Source organism: Panthera pardus, unplaced genomic scaffold (assembly GCF_024362965.1).
Source record: "Panthera pardus isolate Hobbes unplaced genomic scaffold, ASM2436296v1 HiC_scaffold_18, whole genome shotgun sequence".
Classification (NCBI taxonomy): Eukaryota; Metazoa; Chordata; class Mammalia; order Carnivora; family Felidae; genus Panthera; species Panthera pardus.
In genome coordinates, this window is record NW_026526743.1 from 10,270,836 (window position 1) to 10,292,444 (window position 21,609).

The following is a 21,609-nucleotide window of genomic DNA, read 5'->3' on the forward strand; positions in this document are numbered from 1 at the left end:
TTTATCAATGGATAATTGGGTTGTTCTGCTTTTGGCTACTGTAAATAATACTGCAATGAACATGGGAGTACAGATATGTATTTAAGATCCTGATTTCAGTTTTTTTGGATATGTACCCAGAGGTAGGATTGCTGGATCATATGATAATTTTATTTTTTATTTTCTGGGGAACCTCCGTGCTGTTTTCCATAGTGGCTGCACCATTTGTCATTTCCACCAATAGTATACAAGGGTTCCAGTTTTTTTGTCAACACTTGTTATTTTTTGTTTTTTTGATAGTGGCCATCCTTACAGGTGTGAGGTGATACTGTGGGTTTGATTTGCATTTCTCTAATGATTAGTGATGTTGAGCATCTTTTCATGGGTGTATTGGCCATATGTATAAGTGTCTATTCAGGTCTTTTGCTTGTTTGTTAAAATAGGGTTGTCATCTGTTGTTGAGTTGTAGTTCTTTATTCTTTGTATTAGCCCCTTATCTGATGGATGATTTGCAATTATTTTCTCTTATTTCATAGATTGCCTTTTCCCTCTCTTGATTGTTCCTTTTGACATGCAGATGTAGTCCTATTTTTTTATTTTGTTGCTTGTGTTTTTTGGTGTCATATCTCAGAAATCAATGCCAAATCTAATGTCTGAAGCTTTTTCCCCAATGTTTTCTTCTAAGAGTTCAGTAGTTTTATTTTATTTATTTATTTATTTATTTATTTATTTATTTATTTTTAATGTTTATTATTTTTGAGAACGAGAGAGAGAGAGAGAGCAATCAGGGGAGGAGCAGAGAGAGGGAGACAGAATCTGAAGCAGGTTCCAGGCTCTGAGCTGTCAGCACAGAGCCTGATGCAGGGCTTGAACTCATAAATCACGAGATCATGACCTGAGCCGAAGTCAGACACTCAACCGACTGAGCCACCAGGCACCCCAAGAGTTCAGTAGTTTTAGATTTTACCTTTAGGTCTTTAATCTATTTTGAGTTAAAATTTTTGCTTTTGGAAGAGTGAGAGAGAAGGAATCCCAGGTAGGCTCCCTGCAGTCAGGACAGAGCCCAAGTGGGGCTCGAACCCAAAAACAGTGAGATCATGATCCAAGCCGAAATCTAGAGTGGGATGCCAATCAACTGAGCCACTCAGGTGCCCCCCCCCCCTTGAAGTTTTTGTGTTGTTGTTACTTGGGTTTTGTAGGGTTTTTTTGGGAGAGAGAAAGAGAGTGAGCAGAAGAGAGGGGCAGAGGGAGAGAGAATCTTAAACATGCTCCACCATGCTCAGTGCAGAGCCTGATGCAGGGCTTGATCCCATAACTCTGGGATCATGGCCTGAGCTGAAATCAAGTCTGTCACTCAACCCCTTGAGCCACTTACACCTTTATATATAAAGTGTAAGGAAGGGTCCAAGATCATTCTTTCACATGTAGATACCCAGTTTTCCCAGCCCTGATTGTGAAAGAGACTGCCCTTTCCTCTTGAGTGGTATTGGCCTCCTTATTGAAAATCATTTGACCAGATATGCAAGTGTATATTTCTTGACTTTTTATTCTGTTCTGTTAGTCTTTATATCTATCTTTTATCCACTACCATATCATCTTAATTACTGTTGATTTGTAGTGTGTTTTGAAGGATTTTTTTAATTATTTATTTGTTTTCTTTTAGGGAGAGCACATGAGCTGGGGAGAGGGGCAGAGGGAGAGAGACAGAGAATCCCAGACAGGCTCCACACTCAGTACAGAGCCTGATAGGACCCTCGACCCCATGACCCTGGGATTATAAGTGCAGCGAAATCAAGAGTTAGATGCTCAGCCAGCTGAGCCACCCAGGCGCCACAGGCCCTGCTTTTTTAGTATGTTTTGAAATCAGAAAGTGTGAGGCATCTAACTTTGTTTCTTTTTTTCAAGATTGGCTACTTGGGGTCCCGTGACATTGTATATGAATTTTAGGAATTTTTTTTCTATTTCTGTAAAAAATGTCATTGGGATTTTGATAGGAATTGCATTGAATCTGTAGATTGCTTTGGGTGGAATATTAAGTCTTCCAGTCCACATGCACAGAATAGCTTTCCATTTATTTGTACCTTTGATGACTTTTAGCAGTGCTCTGTAGTTTTCCATGTACAAATTGCTTAAGTTAAATTTATTCCTGAATATTTTATCCTTTTTGATGCTATAGTAAATGGGATTGTTTTTCTTGTTTCCCTTTCTGAGTGGTCATTGTTAGTGTATAGAAACACAACTGATTTGAGCCTTGATTTTGTATCCTGCTGTTTTATTTGATTGGATTTGTTTATTGGTTCAAACATTTTGTATGTCTGTGTGGAATGTTTAGGCTTCTCTACAAAGAAGATCATGTCATCTGTGAACAGGCAGAATGTCACTTCTTTTCCTTTTTTTAATGCTTTTTATTTCTTTTTTTAAAAAACTGCTCTGGTTTGAGGCACCTGGGTGGCTCAGTTGGTTAGGTGTCTGACTTTGGCTCAAGTCATGACCTCACGGTTCATGAGTTTGACCCCTGTCAGCACAGAGCCCGAAGCCTGCTTCGGATTCTGTGTCTTCCTCTCTCTGCCCTTCCCCTGCTTGCATTCTGTCTCAAAAATAAATAAACATTTAAAAAATTTTAAAAAAACAACCCCACTGCTCTGGCTACAACTTCTGGTACTATGTTGAATAGCAGTGGTGAGAGTGAGCATTCTTGCCTTGTTTCTGATCTTAGGAAAGGGTTTTAGTCTTTCCATGTTTACTGTGATATTTGCTGTGGGTTTTTCAATTATGGATTTTATTATGTTGAGGTAGTTTCTTTCTATTTGTAGATTGTTGAGTGTTTTTATCATGAAAGGGTTTTGAATTTCGTCAAAAGTTTTTTCTGTATCAATTGATCATCATGTGGCTTTTGTCCTTTATTTTGTTAATGTGATGTATAACAGTGATTGATTTTCCCATATTGAACTGTCCTTGCTTTCCAGGTGTAAATCCCACTTGCTCGTGTGTGTGATCTTTTTAATGTGCTGTTAAGTTCAGTTTGCTAGTATTTTGTTTAGAATTTTTGCATTAATATGCATCAGAGGTACTCATCTGTAGTTTCCTTTTCTTGTGTTGCCTTTGTCTGATTTTGGTATTAAGGTAAAAGTAGCCTCATATAATGAGTTATCAAGTATTCTTTTTGCTTCTGTCCTCTGAAAGAGATGATGGAGAATTGGTATGAGTTCTTTTAAATATTTGTTAGAATTCATCAGCAGATGCATCTGGGCCTGGTGCTTTCTGTTTTGGAAGGTTATTGGTTCTTTTTTTTTTTTTTTTTTTTTTTTTTAAAGTTTATTTTGAGGGAGAGAAAGAGCAGGAGGCTGAGAGAGAGCCTGTCAGCACAGAGCCTGATTCAGGGCTTGAACTCCCATGAGATCGTGACCTGAGCCAAGCCCGAGTTGGATGCTTAACCAACTATCTATTCAATTTCTTGAATAGATAGAGGCCTATTCACATTTTCTGATTTCTTGTGTGACTTTTGGAATACTGTTCCTTTCAACAAAATGGTCTCTTTCATCTAGGTTATCAAATTTAAGGGCATAGAAGTTGTTCATAGTTTTCCTTTATTATTCTTTTAATTTTCATGAAATGTGTATTTCTGTCGTGTCTTTCATTTCTGATATTAGTAGTTTGTGTTTTCTCTATTTCTTGGCCTAGCTAGAACCTTATCAATTTTAGTGATTTTCAAAAAACCAGGTTTTAGTTTCATTGTATTTTTCTATTGATTTCTTGTTTTCAATTTCAGTGAGTTTTGCTGTAATTCTTACTTTTTTCTGCTTATTTTAATGTTTGTTTTTGAGAGAGAGAGCAGGGGAGGGATAGAGGATCCAAAGTGAGCGCCACACTGACAGTAGTGAGCCCAATTTGGGGCTCAAACTCATTAACCGTAAGATCATGACCTGAGCCAAAGTCGGACGCTCAACCAACTTGAGCTACCCAGGTGCCCCTCTTCTGCTTATTTTGGATTTGATTTGCTCTTTTAATGTTTTCCTGAGAAGGAAACTTAGATTACTGATATTATGTATTTATTTTTTAAGTTTATTTTTTTGAGAGACCGAGTGTGCGCCAGCAGGGGAGGGGCAGAGAGAGAATCCAAGCAGGCTCCACACCGTCCACGCACAGCCTGATGCAGGGCGTGATCCCACGAACTGTGAGATCATGACCTGAACTGAAATCAAGATTTGGATGCTCAATGGACTGAGTCACCCAGGTGCCCCTCATTTTAGATCTTTGTTCTTTTCTAATGTGCTATATAGTGCTATAAATTTCCCTAGGATAAACACTAGTTTCGTTGCATCCCACAAATTCTGGTAAGTTGTGTTTCTGTTTTCATTTAGTTCAGAATATTTAAAAAATTTCTTTTGAGAGTTTTTTTGTTTGTTTGTTTTTTTGTTTTTTTAATTTGATAGTGCAGGTGCATGAACAGGGAAGGTGCAGAGAGTGGGGGGAGAGGGATTCCCAAGCAGGCTCTGCTTTGTCAGCACAGAGCCTCATGCAGGGCTCTATCTCACAAACCATGAGATAATGACCTGAGCCAAAATCAAGAGTTTGATTCTTAACTGACTGAGTCACCCACATGCCCCTCATGTGTTGTTGAAAATGTATGATTTAACCTCCAAGTATTTAGGGATTTTCCACTGATCTTTCTGTTACTGATTTCTAGTTTAATTTCATTGTGGTCTGAGAGCACTGTGTGATTTCTATTCGTTGTTAAGGTGTGTTTTAAGGCCTAGAATGTTGTCTGTCTTGGGGAATATTCTGTGTAAGCTTGGGGACAATGTGACTACTACTGTCATTGGATGAAGTGGTCTGTAGATGCCAGTTATATTCAATTGAAAATGGTGTGGTTGAGTTCCCCTGAATTTTCTGCTTGCTCAATCTGTTCATTTATGAGGGAAGGATGTTGAAGTGTTTTAATAACTATGATAGTGGATTCATATATTTCTCCTCACAGTTTTACAGTTTTTGTTGATTGTAGTTTGATGCTCTGTTGTTAGGCATATACACATTAAGAATTGTTATGTTTTCTGAAGAATTGATTCTTTCATTATGTAATGCCCCTCTTTATCCATGATAACTTTCCATGCTTTTAAGTCTGCTCTGTCTAGAATTAATATAGCTACTCCTGCTTTCTTTTGATTAGTGTTGGCATGGTATATTTCTCTCCATTCATTTACTTTTTAAAAAATTTATTAATGTACTGTTTAATTTACATCCAAGTTAGCACATGGTGCCACAATGATTTCAGGAGTAGATTCCTTAATGCCCCTTACCCATTTAGTCCATCCCCCCTCCCACAACCCCTTCAGCAACCCTCTGTTCTCTACATTTAGGAGTCTCTTATGTTTTGTCCCCCTCCCTGTTTTTATAGTATTTTTGCTACCCTTTCCTTATGTTCATCTGTTTAGTATCTTAAATGCCACATATGAGTGAACTCGTATGATATTTGTCTTTCTCTAATTTCACTTAGCATAATACCCTCTAGTTCCATCCACATAGTTGCAAATGGCAAGATTTCATTCATTTTGATTGCTGAGTGATACTGTGTTGTGTATATATACCACATCTTCTTTATCCATCCATTCATTTACTTTTAATCTATGTCTAATCTATATCTAAAGTGGGTTTTTTACAGACAACACACAATTGGGCCATGTTTTTTAATTCACCCTGACAGTCTCTTTTAATTGTTACAGTAATTATACTGTTGACATTCAAAGTGATTACTCATATAGTTGGATTGATATCTACTTCTATACATAATAAGTATTTTTTATTGTCTTTATTCCTGCTTTTGTTTTCTCTTTTTCTGCTTGTTGTGGTTTTATTTTGTTTTTTGTTTATGTATTTTTAAGTAGGCTCTACACCCAGTGTGGGGCTTGAACTCAAACCCTGAGATCAAGAGTTGCATGCTCCACCAACTGAGTTAGCCAGGCGCCCCTCTGCCTATTGTGTTTTTAAACGAGCATTTCATATGATTCCAGTGTTATCAATTATACTTTTTTGTTTTTTAAGTGGTTGCCTTAGAGTTTACAGTATACCTATACAACTAATCCAAGTCCACTTTCAGGTACCAGTATATCACTTCATGGGACTGTGCCTTATAATAACAAAATAATGCTAATTTCTTCCTCCCATCACCTGTATCATTGTTATCATTCGTTTCATTTATATATAAATATGATAAGCATGTATATATTACATGTACATACATAAGATGAAAAGATGACCAAACATTATTGAATACATTGATGCTATTATTTTGAATAAACTATTACTGTTAGGTCAGTTAAGAATAAGAAAAATAGGGGTGCCTGGGTGGCTCAGTTGTTGGGTGTCTGACTCTTGGTTCCAGCTCAGATCATGATCTCACAATTTGTGAGATCAAGCCCCACGTCGAGCTCTAGGCTGACAGCATGGAACCTGCTTGAGATTCTCTCTCAAACTTTAAAATGAAAATGATAAGAAAAATAAAGGTTTTTTTCTTTTTTTTTTTTTTCTTCACTTATTGTTTCTTCATTGCTCTTCTTTTCTTTCTTCTTTCTCCTAGTAGTCTCATAATACGTTTGTCACTTTTTTGTAGTTGTCCCATGGTCTTTGGATATTCTGTTCTCTTTTTTTCAGTCTTTATTTACTGTGCTTTCCAAGTTTTAAGGGTTCTTTTTTTTTTTTTTTTTTTTTTTTAGTTTATTTTTATTTAGAGAGCAAGAAAGCACGTGAGCATGAGCAGGGTAGGGGCAGAGAGGGAGAGGGAGGATCCCAAGAAGGCTCCACACCATCAGTGTAGAGCCTGACACAGGGCTCAGACTCACAAACTGTGAGATCATAACATGAGCCAAAATGAAGGGTCAGATGTTGAACCGGCTGAGCCACCCAGGAGCCCCTGATTTTTAAGAATTCTAATTTACCAATAGAATAAATCCTTTAGCTCTCAGAATCTTTCTTCAGCTGTGTCGAATTCTGTGCAAGTCATTCTTTATTTCTGTTACAGTGTTTTTGATCTCATTTTGTTTTGGTTCTGAGAATTTCCATCTCTCTGCTTACATTGCCCATCTGTTCTAATACGCTGTATACTTTATCATTAGAGCCCTTAACATATTAATCAATTTTAAATTTCTGGTCTGAGAATTCTAGCATCCCTGCCATATCAGTCTGATTTTGATGCTTGCTCTTTCTCTTCAAATTGTGTTATTTGCCTTTTGGTATGCCTTGTAATTTTTTTTTTACTTGCCAGAGGTGATGTACCAGGTAAAAGGAACTATTGTAAACAGCCCTTTAGTGATGTGTGATGGGTGAGGTGTGTCTTTTAGGGAGCCTTTGCCTCTGGAATGTGAATGTCTTCAGTTTCTCAGTGCCCCCCCCACCAAAACCCTATCCCTTTAGGAGGGACAGGATGGCTAGAGGCCGCTGAAATTGGAGGCAGCCGTTTGTACTCTCCCCTGTCTTATGGATCCAAGAAGAGTTGTTGGTTTTAACATCTGTTTAGCTTTTTACTTGTTAGGATGAAGTTGTGCTTTCCAAGCTTCTTACATGAAGAACTGCAAACCAGAATTCCAGTGTTTTGTTTGTTTGTTTTTTTAAGATTGGATTTTAAGAATACATTTTAAAAATTTACAATTTCATTGGGATGTAATGTACATATTGTAAAATTCACTTAAGTGTATAATTCAGTGGTTTTTAATAAAGTTGACAACTTGTGTAGCCATCACCATAATCCAGTTTTAGAATATTTTTATCACCCTAATAAAATTCTTCATGTCCATTTACAATTAAACCCTAGTCCCACCTCCAGCCCCAGGCAACTACTAATTTACCTTCTGTTTGTAGTTTACCTTCTGCCTTTTTTGGACCTTTCATCTAATAAAAGTACATTCATCTAATGAATAACCTATGGAGTTTAATATGGTATGTGGTATGAATTTATCCTACAAATAAAACTTTGATTTATTAATTTCAAATCACAAGCTTTCCTGATTTTTAATTACTAAATATTTCTATAAAGCCTTTTGGCATGTTAAAATTACAGTAAGATACCACAAAGTTTTTCTTCTGGTTATCATCATTATAATTATGTTTGATGATGATTGATATTGTAATTATCATTGATAATAACTGCACAGAAACTTCATTTTTCCAGCATAGGAAAACAAATATTGAATTTCTTGGTGTCTTTCAGACTCAAGGTCTAAATATGAGACCAAGAAGTTACCAACATCTCTGTGCAACAAATCTGGGCAAAGCAGCTATCAGAAACCAGTTTCTGCATCACAAAAAGTTGCCATAGGAAAGAAAGGCTGCAAGAAAAGTTCAGTCCTAGTAAAACCCAAGAAAGTGCATTCAGGAAAGAAATCTTTAAAATGTAATGACTGTGGGAAAACCTTTGGTCAAAGTTTATCTCTTAAACTTCATCAGAAATCTCATACTAGAGAGAAGCCTTATGAATGCAGTAATTGTAGAAAAGCTTTCAGACAGATCTCATCCCTCATTCTTCATCAGAAAATTCACAATGGAAGGAAAAGCCATGAATGTGATAAGTGTGGAGAAAACTTCATTCAAAGAACATCTCTTATTCTACATGGGAAAGTTCATAATGGAAAAGAAACCTTTCACTGTGGGAAGGCCTTGAGTCAGTACCCAACTCTCACTGTAGGCCAGAAAATTCATTTTGTTGAGAATATCCACCAGTGTGGAAAGTGTGGGAAAGACTTCATTCGAAAGTCATCCCTTTTACTTCATAAGAAGATTCACAGCAAAAAGAAATTACATAAATGCAATAAATGTGGGAGAGGCTTCAAAAACAAATCAGCCCTTGTTATACATAAAAGAATTCACACTGGAGAGAAAACCTATGAAAGTGAGAAGACCTTAAGTCAGAGTCCACTGCAGAAAAGTCACCATTTAGAGAATCCTTATAAATGCAGAGAATGTGGAAAATCCTTTAATAGGATTTCATCCATTTTGCTTCATCAGAGAATTCACACATCAAAGAAACCCTACAAATGTGATAAATGTGACAAGGTCTTCAGGCGCCTTTCAACCCTTATTCTACATCTAAGAATTCATAATGGAGAGAAACTCTACAGATGCAGTAAATGTGAAAAGGTCTGTAATCGGCATTCATCCCTTATTCAACATCAGAAAGTTCATACAAGGAAAAAGAAACTGTTTGAATGTAAGGAATGTGGGAAGATGTTTTCTGGAACTGCCAACCTTAAAATACATCAGAACATTCATTCTGAAGAGAAGCCTTTCAAATGCAATAAATGTAGTAAAGTTTTTGGTCGTCAGTCATTTCTTATTGAACATCAGAGAATTCATACTGGAGAAAAGCCCTATCAATGTGAGGAATGTGGAAAAGCCTTCAGTCATCGAATATCTCTTACTCGGCATAAGAGAATTCATACTGAAGATAGACCCTATGAATGTGATCAGTGTGGGAAAGCCTTCAGTCAGAGTGCACACCTTGCTCAACATGAAAGAATTCACACTGGAGAAAAACCATATACGTGCAAAACATGTGGGAAGGCCTTTAGTCAACGCACATCCCTTATTCTACATGAAAGAAGTCATACTGGAGAGAAACCCTATGAATGTAATGAATGTGGGAAGGCATTTAGTAGTGGCTCAGATCTTATTCGGCATCAGAGAAGTCATTCTTCAGAGAAACCATATGAATGTAGTAAATGTGGGAAGGCATATAGTCGGAGTTCATCTCTGATTCGACATCAGAATACACATTCTGAGGAAAAAGCCTAAGTTTGTTTTAAATATGTGAAAGCGTAGAATGAGGCTGTAAAAGTAGCAGAGACCAAGGCATGGGAAAAATGCCTTTGTCTATAACATAAATTTTGTAAAAATGGGACCATCTTGGTGATGTGTCCCACTTTGAAAGCCAAAGAGCAAAAGTCATTAGGGTGACTTTGACCAGACAGTTTGTAATCAACCGAGGCAGTGATGTTACCATAGGTCTTAATTTCAAAGCAGCAAGTTCAGATGACTGGATCATTTTTAATGAAGACCACTCTTCATTCCATAAGACACTGATGTTTTATTTGCAGTGTAATTTAGAAAGCTGTTTCATTAGTGACATACAACAAAGTGGAACCACAAAGCCCATATTTATAGATGGGGCTTTGAGCCTTATTTAAGGTCACATGAAGAAAGAGTTTTAAGTTTGTCCCTTAGAACTAGACTATCATTTTTAAGAGATTTCCTGGGCAAACGAGGGTACTACTTTCAGCTGACAGAAAATTGTGGGTGAGAAAAAAGTAGAGTGAATCTTCAAGTGGATAAAGATAACACTCATAATGTGTGTGAATCAGTAGAGTTACTATCATACTGTCTCCATGAATATGAAGATACATAATCTTCATGGTATGAAAAATCTTAACAAGCCTGAGACAGGCTAATGGGAAAAAAGAAGCCAGGATATACTGAAGAATGGGAACTTAAGAGCAGGGAGAAATTATTTGTTACTGTTTTATTTGAAAAGAAATTTGTTTATATTTATATGAATAAACAGTGGTATTTTCATGTAAGAACAGTGGTGTGCAATAAGTGACTGGTGGAGAATGAGATGCCATTCCCTAAATGTGTCCTCTCAGAATTTATATGTCAAACCCCTAACCTCTAAAGATAGGGACCTTTGGGAGATAATTAGGGATAGATGAGTTTATGAGGGTACATCATGATAGGATTAGTGTCTTTAAAAGAAAGGATGCCAGAGAGCTTGCTCTAAGCCATGAGAAGATACTACAAGAAGGTGGCTGTCTGCAAGCCAGGAAGCTAGCTCTCCCTACCATCCAACCATGTGGCACCCTGATCTCCAGAACTGAAGAATAAGTTTCTTTTGTTTAAGTCACCCAGGATATGGTATTTTGTTATGGCAGCCCAAGCTGACTAATACATGGGAGGAAACTCTGGATTTATGTACCAGTCTCTTTTCCTGTCAGCTAATCACCATATGTAACAGCTTTCAGTCCCTGTTTCCCGCTTGTACAAAGTATGTAAGAAATAAAATCAGAGTTCTTTTTGTTATTGGGTTATATACGGTTGGAGTATTCTGCAAAAACCATGTTTGTAAACACCCATATCTTGCTAAGATAACTGCGAAATGTATAACCATGAGAGTTACGCCATTCTAACTTTGACCACAACTGAGAAAATAACATCCAGATTTGTGAAGGGTAAGCATGCATATAGGATAATAGAACAGTTAACTTTTCATTTACACTTGTCATAGTACTGTAAAAACATAAAATATCTCCAACACTTGGAGCAAATGGGTGAGCAGATTAACAGAATGCTCATGGAGAGGCAGGTCTATTCTTCCTCCCCTTCCACACCCCTGGCTTTGTTAATTTCTTTGCCAACCTGCCATAGAGATTGGTTCCAAATCAATGGTCACAAACCTACTATATATAATATAAACTAATAAGACATTGTACTTGCCTGCAGACGTTTAGAGTTTTCTAGGGAATACATAATATTAAAATGTGCAAACATATATAAAAGACACATAATAACGAAGAAGAAGATGGTGAACTCCATTGTGAGTGGAGGACATGGGAACAGGGATTACTTGGAGATAGTGACCATATTAAAGGAAGAACAGGACTCAGGCTGACTAGGCACTTAAGAGTTGGAAGGCTATTGAAGGCAAAGAGAGAAAGTACACATGCACAAGATAGTGGCAGGAGGTTGTAGAGTATTAGAGGAGTGGCAAATTCCAGTATTTAGTATAGTGACTGGCACATTGAAGTGGTAAGTACTAGTGAGATCTTGAGTGAATAAATGAATGAAAATGTTTCAGTATAACTGGATTTTCTGAGCCATAGTTGTCAGGGAACACTTAAATCTGAAGGTGACTCAGACATTGAGATAAAACCCTTGGGAAAATAGGCTAAGGAATCACTAGTGATGTTTGAAGACTCTGGTGAACTCAGGGTAACCACAGCAGCAACCAGACTTAAACCTAGTCCAGTTCTTGTCTGTATTAATGAATTCTTCCCTCCCCCCACCCCATCCAAGGCTTAACAGAAGGAATGACATGACCATTTCCAGAAATCTATTTACCTGTGTTGGTTCTACACATGATTCCTAGCTTTTGGGGTCGGGGATGGGGGGAGAATTACAAAGCATGCAAAACAAGAATAATCTACACTTTCCATCCCCACCAAGTGACAAAGCACTCCAGAACTACTCAAAGTGACAGCTGTTGGACTGACAAAATTTTAAACAACTATAATATGTTCAAGGCTGTAACCAAAAAGATGCACAGCAGCCAAACTACATGGGTCATTTGAGCAGAGGTGGAACTATATGAATCATGGAAATAATAGAAATGAACACAGATGAACACTTTTCAACAGGTTCATCAGTATACTTAAGTATGCTTGACACAGCCAAGGAAACAATAAGTGAACCTTGAAGTTAGGTTTTTAATCCAAATATATTTCTTAAATTACAGCAAATGCAGATGGTCTAAACACACCAGTTAAGAGATGGCAAAACAATTGAATTGAAAAGCAGGACCCAGCATATGCTAGCAGAAACTTTAAATATACAGGCATACATAATTAAAAGTGGGGGAAAAGATAGAACACGCAAACACTGATGAAAGTTGGAATCACGATATTAGTGTCAGATGAAGCAGACATTAGAACAACAAATGTAATCAGGGATAAAGAGACATAAAAAGGATCAATTTCCAGGTAAACATAACAGTCCTAATTGTACATGTATCAAACTACAGAGGTAGAAATTACACAAATGAAAAAAGAACAGAAAGGGTAAATGGCTCAATCCACTATTACTGGAGATTTCATCATTGTCTCTCTGCTATTAATAGAACAAGTAGTATATAGAACCCCTGAACAACAAAATTGACCAAATTAACTAGTTGACATTTATAAAACATAAGAGAATACATTCAAGTACACATGAAGCATTTTACCAAAACCATAAAACAAATCTTAAGTTTTAAACAACTGGTTGTATAAATTGTATTCCCTGACTATGGCAGAACTAAACTAGCAACAACCGTAAGATACCTGAAAATATTTGGAAAGCTTAAACTACAAATTCCTTTTTTTTTTTTTAACGTTTATTCATTTTTCTTATAGAGACAGTGTGAGTGGGGGAGGGGCAGAGAGAGAGGGAGACACAGAATCTGAAGCAGGCTCCAGGCTCTGAGCTGTCAGCACAGAGCCCGATGCGGGGCTTGAACTCACAGACCGTGAGATCACGATCTGAACTGAAGTCGGACGCTTCACCACTGAGCCACCCAGGCGCCCCTCCCTTTTTTTTTTTTTTTTTTTTTTTTGTTAAAAAGACCTGTTCAGATTGTTCTTGAGAAAACTTTTGATCATTCCAAGAAAATTTCCCATTTCATCTAAGTTCTCAAATCATTTCCATGAAGTCCACAACATTCTTGTAACCATTTCATAACTGTAGAATTTGTGGTGATGTCACCTCTGCTATTCCAGATATTGGTAACTTGTGTATTTTCTTTTTTCAGTAGTCAGTCTGAAGATTTATTAGTTTTATTGACCTGTTTTTGCTTCCTATTTCATTGATTTCTTTTTATTATTTACATGCTAATGCTAATGTGGAAATTTGTTAAGGTGGAAATTGTGTTAATTGTGTTAATTTGAAGTCACTGGGAGCTTTCGAAATTTTATAACTTAGTGTAGTGTATTCCCTTCTAAGCACTGTGTTAGCTGCATCCCACACATTTTGACATGGTGTGTTCTAAGTTTCACTCAATTTTAAATACTTCCTTTTTTTCCTTTTTGATTTCTCTTTAGACTCATGGATTACTGTTTAGGTCCAACTACTTGGAGATTTTTCAAGTATCTTTGTGTTACTGATTTCTAATTTAATCCTTTCTAGTCAGAAAATGTGTTTTATATGACTGGAGTTTTTTTAAGTTTATTGAGATATGTTTTAAAGCCTGGAATATGGTCTATTTTGATAAATATTCTGGATGCAGTAAAATAATTTATATTCTATTCTTGGGTGAAAGGTTTTTAAAATGTCAGGTCAGGGGCGCCTGGGTGGCTCAGTCGGTTAAGCGTCCGACTTCAGCTCAGGTTATGATCTCGCGGTCCGTGAGTTCGAGCCCCGCGTCGGGCTCTGGGCTGATGGCTCAGAGCCTGGAGCCTGCTTCAGATCCTGTGTCTCCCTCTCTCTCTGACCCTCCCCCATTCATACTCTCTCTCTCTGTCCCAAAAATAAAAAAAATAAATAAATAAATAAATAAACGTTAAAATGTCAGGTCAAGTTTGTTGGATAGTATAGTTCAGGTCTTCAGTATCCTTACTGATTTTCTGTTTACTTGTTCTTATGACAGATGTGTGTCAGAATCTCTTATAATTTTGGATTTGTCCATTTCTCCTTGTAATTCTATCAGTTCTTTTCCCAGGTAATTCAAGTGGTTTCCTCACATGCATGCTGTGATCAGTGTTCAGGTAAAAACTAGAGTTTTTACACAAAAGATTCTGATGTCTAGGTGTTTTTTCCTCTAAGAGCTCTCAGGCACTTCATCCTAAGAACGCTAGCCACCTCAGTCAATCTCCCTGGCTCCCAGACCCATCTCAACTCAGGGAGACCATAGCCTGGAAACTCTCCGTGCAGTTATTTGGGGGAAATCACAGTACTCACCTCATTTGTTTCCCATTTTTCAGGGATCTCTGTCTCATTGCCTGATGTCCAGTGTCTTGGATACCAAGGTTTCATATATTTTGTCCAGTTTTAAGTGTTTCAGATGAGATGATAAACTATCCTCCTCCCCCCTCCCCCATAATTCCATCTTCACTGGAAGTTTATATCTCAAATTCACATTTAACAAGAACAGAATGACTATGGATGTAGGAATAAAAAAAACTGCAATTAACATTCTTGTGTACATGCTTTTGAAAACTTTCACCAGTATTTTTGGAGAAGTTCCTGGATCAAAAAGATAGGCAAATTCTAATAGATCTTTAACTTGCCCTTTCTATTCAAACTACCAACACTCTAGAATGAAGGATTTTTGGATGAATTTTTATGTACCTTCATTCAGTGCTGCCTACATCTTGCTCAGCAAGTTGGGATATACTGGTATAGTTTTTCAAAATTTCTTCTACCTACTTTTTCTCCATTATGCCAGTCTTATGAGAGGGCAGAGGGTGCCAGAGATCCTGGCATGTTCATTTAGTGTGGCCCTGTTGTTTCTGTATTAAACTTTTCATAGTGTGTGATGTGAGATGGTCTCGATTTATTTTTTCTTTTCTTTGAGAGCAAGTGTGACTGGGGGAGGGGCAGAGGGAGAGAAAAGTTCTTAAGCAGGCTCCACACCCAATGCAGAGCCCAATGTGGGCTTGCTCTCACAACTGAGATCATGACCTGAGCTGAAATCAAGAGCTTAACTAGCTGAGCTACTCGGGCGCCCTTCCCTTTACTTTTTCAATGGGGCTGGCTTTTTTCTTTTGTCATTTCATTCAATTTTGTTAGAAGGAAGTTCTGTTAAGTCTGAATCTTCTGTTCCATAGGGTCTCTGAAAGACTTTTAAATTTTTGAATAGAGGCCCCCGGGTGGCTCAGTTGAGCGTCGGTTGAGCATCCGACTTCAGCTCAGGTCATGATCTCACGGTTGGTGAGTTCCAGCCCTGCATCAGAGTCTGTGCTGACAGCCTAGAGCCTGTAGTCTGCTTTGGATTCTGTGTCTCCCTCTCTCTGCCCCTCCCCCGCTCATGCTCTGTCTCTGTCTCTCTTTCTCAAAAATAAACACTAAAAAAGATTTTTTTTTAATTTTTTTAATGAATAGATTTCTTCCTGATCTAGCTATTTTTCCAAGGGCAGTGCTCCAGACTGGCAAGAAATTTGTTTTAGCCCGGTGATTCTCAGATGTTACTGTGTATTCAGATCACCTGGGGATTTTGTAGAGCTGCAGATTCTGAATCACTAGGTCTGGATTAGGGCCCAATATTCTGGAATTGTGAGAAATTATCAAGTGATGCTGCTGGTCTGTAGCCCACACTTTCAGTAGTAAGTATTTAGCCTTTCTTTACCTTACAGTCCTGCATATCATTGGCAGTTTCTCTCCCCTCTGACATATGATAGGTTAGCTTTTCAAAACCCAAGTGTTTCCTCCTTAAACCCTTCAGCTACTCACCCTTCCACTCTGCAACTGTAAACCATTTAGGGAGGCTTCTAAAGTGAGACTTTTTGAAGTAAAACTGTGGTCCTAATCAAGACACTTTTCTTTTGCCCTTCCAGATAGGACATTGCTTTGGAAGAATTTTATACTCTTTGATATTACAGCATCAGTTTCCTCTCAGGATTCTTACCACATTTAGCCACATTTCCTTATGGATTTTGAGGCTCAGGATTGTAGATATTTCTTCACTTCATCAAAGATGGAGCTCCCATGTATGTTTCTTGTTGCTTTAATTTGGCTTCAGAAAGGAGAAAGGGAGAGACACATCTTGGTTCCACCTCTTTATATTCAGGAGCTAGTAAATACATTTAAAGTCTCCTCATAAATATGTATGATTTTGCCTCCTTAAGGGTATGTACCACTCGACCACTCACAGACACAGTGGAAGGGTGGGGAGTGGGGAGGCAGAAATGAAGTTTCTTTACTTGAAGGCAACCCTCTTTGTAGATCAGGTCTGCTGTCCTTTATGTAAACAGCTTTACTTGGTGTTGGTTGCCTCTGACACCTGTGAAGGAAGCCTTCTTTGGAAGGATTTAAAAGGAACTCGCCTGAAGTCTGGCATGAATGGTCCAGGAGATGAGGCTCAACCACTAGTCACCCAAGCCCTGGTCTCTTGATGTTGAGGTTGTCCTGTCTAGCATGCAGCCATTTTAAGATTACTGGCAAGACAGCTAAATTACAAGCTTACAGTGTACCGAGTCCAGTCCACCCATGGAAATTTAACTTAACCCTTGCTACAGGGTCTGAGGCAGCACCACCTCATCAAACACACTCTGCAGCAAATATTGGAATATTCGCACACTTAGTGAATCGATCAATGTCCTTGTCAGGCCAAATTTTTTCTTTATGGGAAGTGACTCTCAACCTCCCTCCACCTTGTCCCCATTCCATGGGAATTTTGTGAACTGGTCAATCCAGTGATCCAGTCCCACTACCAGAGGCATGTGCACTTGACCCAGACTGGCCAGAGTATCCCATACCATGGACCTAGTGAGCGGTCCAGAGAACCAAATTCTGTTTTAGAACAAATTCTATTTTTCTTCTCTGACTGACATGGAGACTAAGAGAAAGATCATTTTCCTTTTGAGATTAAAAGCTGGCAGGACCTTTTAAGTCTAATATCAAGAGGCCATTTTATTTCCCCCACCAAGAGAGAGCCTGCCAGAGAATGAAACAACTAATCTCTGATAGTCTGAGTGATCACCTAAAGCTGCACCATATACACACTATATCTTTCAATTTCACGTCCTAAAAATTCCTTTTTCCAAGCTAATTGGAATTAGGTTTCTGTCAGAATCCTAATCCTAAATTGCTGCTTTTCCATTTATCAACTTTATAGACTCTTTAGTAATATTTCTTAGGAAAGATAAGAATTTAACTCATCCCACCATATTAGCTCCTCTGTTGTATTTTACCTGGAAATACAGGTAACCTGTTTCTTATTCTGTTGACTTTAATTAGATCTTCTGAATCTCCTCTATGAGAATATTGCCCCTCATCCTTCCTCAATCTCTCATTATTACCATCAACCGCCCACCATCCAATCTGTCAGCTACATTTTGCCTGTTACATTAAGTAGACAGTAAATAGTCCTACATACATGCAGAGACAAACTTAAGTGACTTGTCTATATATTGTAAAGTTGGAAATAAAATAGCACTCAGTCATTATCATGGTGTAAATATTCTCTGAAGAGTTGGAGCCAAGCAGTGTGTGAAGATTACATTTCCTCCTCTATAGGTCCGATGTTATCCCAGTATGCACTTAGAGGAGTCTCTTCCTGGTATCAGTCAAATGGATTTTATTTTTTCATATCTGTTTTCCAAAATCATACCGCATTTCATGGGGACTTTATATTCAGACCTGATAACTGGTATGGTTTTTCAAAGCCAATAATTGCCTGTCTTCCTAAGAACAAACTTTTATTCTTCACCGTATTGTTATAATCCTCCAACTTCGTACCTACTTAATGTAACCTATTTCAATCTTCCTGAAGATTTTCTTCATTGAGTTCCTGGATTTGTAGCCTAGAGTGATTTGGTCTGATTGTTGTAGAACCATCATCCTAGTCATCCTCAGCACCGCTTTCCCAATCACATGTGTTTATTGAAGTTTTTCCTGCTGCCGCCTTCCTGTTTCATCCAAATTTTGCTGAAGCTAATCCTTTAGTACCCTAATAAAGGATAAATGAGAGTAAACTGAAGCAAACTACACATACAGAATATCAGTGTTTGGTCTCACGCTTTATTGTTGTTTGGGTATAGACTTCTAGATTCAAAGTAATTTTACTTTGTAACTTGGAAGGTGCAGCACATTCTGTATTATCTAATATTGCTGACAGGGAGGAGGCTAATGGTATCTCGAATGTTCTTTTTAGAGACACTGACATTTTTTTAAAGCTTTTTGAAAAGGATGGTTTCATCTTCAGTATTCTGAAATTTCACAAGCATATTTCTGGATGTATTTTTTTCCCATTGTAATTGTTTTTGCCAATTCAGCCCAACACTTGGTGAACTATTCCAAGCTGAACATTCATAACTTTCTTCAGTTTATAAAGGTTCTCAATCATTTGATATCCTTTCTCTGTAAACTTCTTTGGAACTCCTATTAATTGAATGTCCCTTTTTGTTTATAATTTATGAGCTTGGAAAGTTTCCTGAATTTTCTTTAAAAACTTCTGTTAGGTTTATTACAGCAATAACATTTTTTTCATTCTTAGGAGTTCGGATTTGTTTTTTTCTACAAAACAGACGATTTCTTTCTGTACTATTTTTTTCTTTAAAACAATTAAAAAAATTTTTAACTCCAGTACAGTTAACATTGTTGCATCCACTTCAGGTGTACAGTATTACCTAATTTTTTTAATATAGATTCCCATAAATATGGGAATACTTAGGTTCAAATTTAATATAAATTTTGTTTTCTTCTGTTATTACATAACTTTCCCCACTGTAGGTTTATTTCGGTCTCTTGCTTCTTATTCTGATAGTTTTCATATGTTATGATCCTTAACTGTCTGTTCAACATTTAGGAATGATATGGCTTGAGGCATCTGGCTGGCTCAGTTGGTAGAACATAAAACTCTTGATCTCAGGGTTGTAAGTTGAGTCCCATGTTGGGTATAGAGATTACTTTTTAAAAAATCTGATTATGGCTTGATTATTCCAGGTAGCTGTATATCAGTTTCCCTGGATGGGAAAGGTTACTGGGATCTCTGTATGCTTGGGAAGGACTGGCAAGTCGATGAGCTAATATTCTCTAAATTCCAAAAAGGTTCTAATTTACCTGCCAGCTTTCCCTCATGCTAAGTTCACTTTTTCATAGGTAAAATTTCTTACATTGTTGTTTAGAACTTCAAATACTACAGAGAACACAAAATCTCCTCTTGACCAGAATATCCAATCCCAGTCTCCTCCCTAGAAGGAACACTTATTAGTTGGGTGTCTCTCCAGACCCTTTCTAAATATTTGCATACTTATTTAAATGTGTTAGAAATGTTTTTAAAATATATAATACTGTGCAAATCTGCAAAATTTGCTGCTTCAGTGTCCTTCAGACAAATCCATCCATGTCTATATCATTGGTCCCTTCTTTGAAACTGCTGCTAGTATTTCTAGTCAAGTCCCATGGAACTCTAGATTGTTTCCAGTGTTTCATGTACTAATCATACTGCCTTCCAAAGGGACTTGAGTGAACATGTTAAAAACTTCACTGCCTCCAAAATGGCAATGAGGAGTACTCATTTCTCCAAACAGCTGCCACTTTTTGATATTATTATTTAAATCTGTATCTCAATACTAGTGAGGTTAAGCAGGGACTCCTTTATCAGCCATCCCGATTTCTTCTATGATTTACCTATTCTTATACTTTGTCCATTTTTATACTTGTTTAGTTGTCCTTTACTTATAGGTGTTCTTACATCTTTCCCTTTATATATTATAAATAATTTCTTCCCTTCTGTTGTTTTTAAATTGTTTAAAGCATTTTTTAGAAAGATATGTTCAATCCCAGTTCGTAAATATATCCTACTATATTTTCTTATAATACTTGCTAATTTTACATTTAAGAATTTATTTAACTGGAAGTCATTTTTGTGGATGGTGTGAAGGATCCTATTCAATTTACTTATAGAACAGAGGGTGAAGTGAGGAAGCTGTTGACTGCCACATAGAAAGGCACTGAACAGTCTTGTCACTGTTTCTTATTATCCCCAGCCTCTGTAGAGTGGCTTTTGTTACTGACATCCCTATCATTCAAACATTTCAGATAGCAGCAGCCTCTGCTACATTTCATGAATGAACACTTTCTTCCCTTTTGTCTATTATTTGTTCAACTCTCTCATCCACTGATGATCCTCTTTTCTGATCTTTTTTGTTTGGTACCTTTTACATTGTTTTATCTGTTTAATGGGATAAGGAAATAAAGTAAATTTGTAAAGAAAATTCTGATTGTCCCAGTGAAAATTCTGATATTGACTAGTTACCTTTCAGAAATTTTGTACAAATTCATACTTCCTCATATCACTGCATAGAAGTATTTCCTTTTCTGTGCTTTTGCAATGCAGATTTTTTTTATCAGTTTGATATTGACAAATGGATAGTTCGTTTAACTTGTTCTTATTCTAGTGAGATTCTGTCACTTACCAGTCACCTGTTGCTTCTTTATATCCTTTGCTCATGGGAGTAGTGTCATTTCCTAAGTGATCTGTAGGAGCACTTTTATGTTAAGGATATGAATTTCATATATGTTGTAATATCTACAATACTGATAATAAAAAACTTTGTGTTTATACTGTCTTTGACTATATAAAGGCTTAATAAAATTCCTATGCAGTAAAACCTGGAATCTGTGCGTGTGTGTGTGGCTTCTGGATCTCATGTCTTGTTTAGGAAGATTGTTTTCACTGTGATTATAAATTACAGCGTCCTTTAATAACTTTTACATTCAGATAAAAGGATGAGTTGGTTTTGTAGAGCAGAATTAATGTTATTAATACTGTTAAGCCACTGACGTAGTACCTTTATTTGTATATTTATGTGTTTCCCTGTGTGAATGTATATGTGTGTGCGTTGACATGCACACAGTGTTTCAAGCCTTAAAAAAAAAATCAGGATTCTATTAGTTACAAAGAGTCTGTAAATTAATTTTGGGCCTCTAACATCTCTAGAATAGTCTTCCCCCTGCAGAAGTATAAAGTGTCTATTCAAGTCTTCCTTTTCATCCATTTTCTGCGTACCTGTAATGCTGTGTGAGTTGGTTCTGAATTGATTGCATATTCAAAGCCTCCAGGAGTCAGGAAGTAATATAAAGTGTACAATAAATCAGATGTAAAGAAGGAGTGGTTTGAACTGTGGAGAACTGGAAAACATGCCCACATAAAGGTATTATTATTATTATTATTATTAT

At 37.2% G+C, this 21,609-nt stretch overlaps 1 protein-coding gene and 1 long non-coding RNA gene across 8 annotated transcripts in view; both read left to right on the forward strand.

Moving 5' to 3' along the window:
• ZNF667 (zinc finger protein 667) overlaps window positions 1-21,609 on the forward strand; it is a 77,767-nt gene that overhangs the window by 48,153 nt on the left and 8,005 nt on the right. For 6 of the 7 annotated variants that reach the window (XM_019439134.2, XM_019439140.2, XM_019439137.2 and 3 more), the window contains exon 5: window positions 8,180-11,040. The exons of the other annotated variant lie outside the window; for it this stretch is intronic. In XM_019439134.2, the coding sequence (XP_019294679.1) occupies window positions 8,180-9,759 (1,580 nt within the window). In that variant the 3' untranslated portion in view covers window positions 9,760-11,040. Of the gene's footprint in view, window positions 1-8,179; window positions 11,041-21,609 lie in introns of those variants that run through there. 7 annotated transcript variants of the gene reach the window in all.
• Window positions 13,768-21,048, forward strand: LOC128778067 (uncharacterized). The gene is made up of 2 exons (XR_008423454.1): window positions 13,768-14,045; window positions 14,282-21,048. It is a non-coding gene; the product is annotated as an uncharacterized LOC128778067 (long non-coding RNA).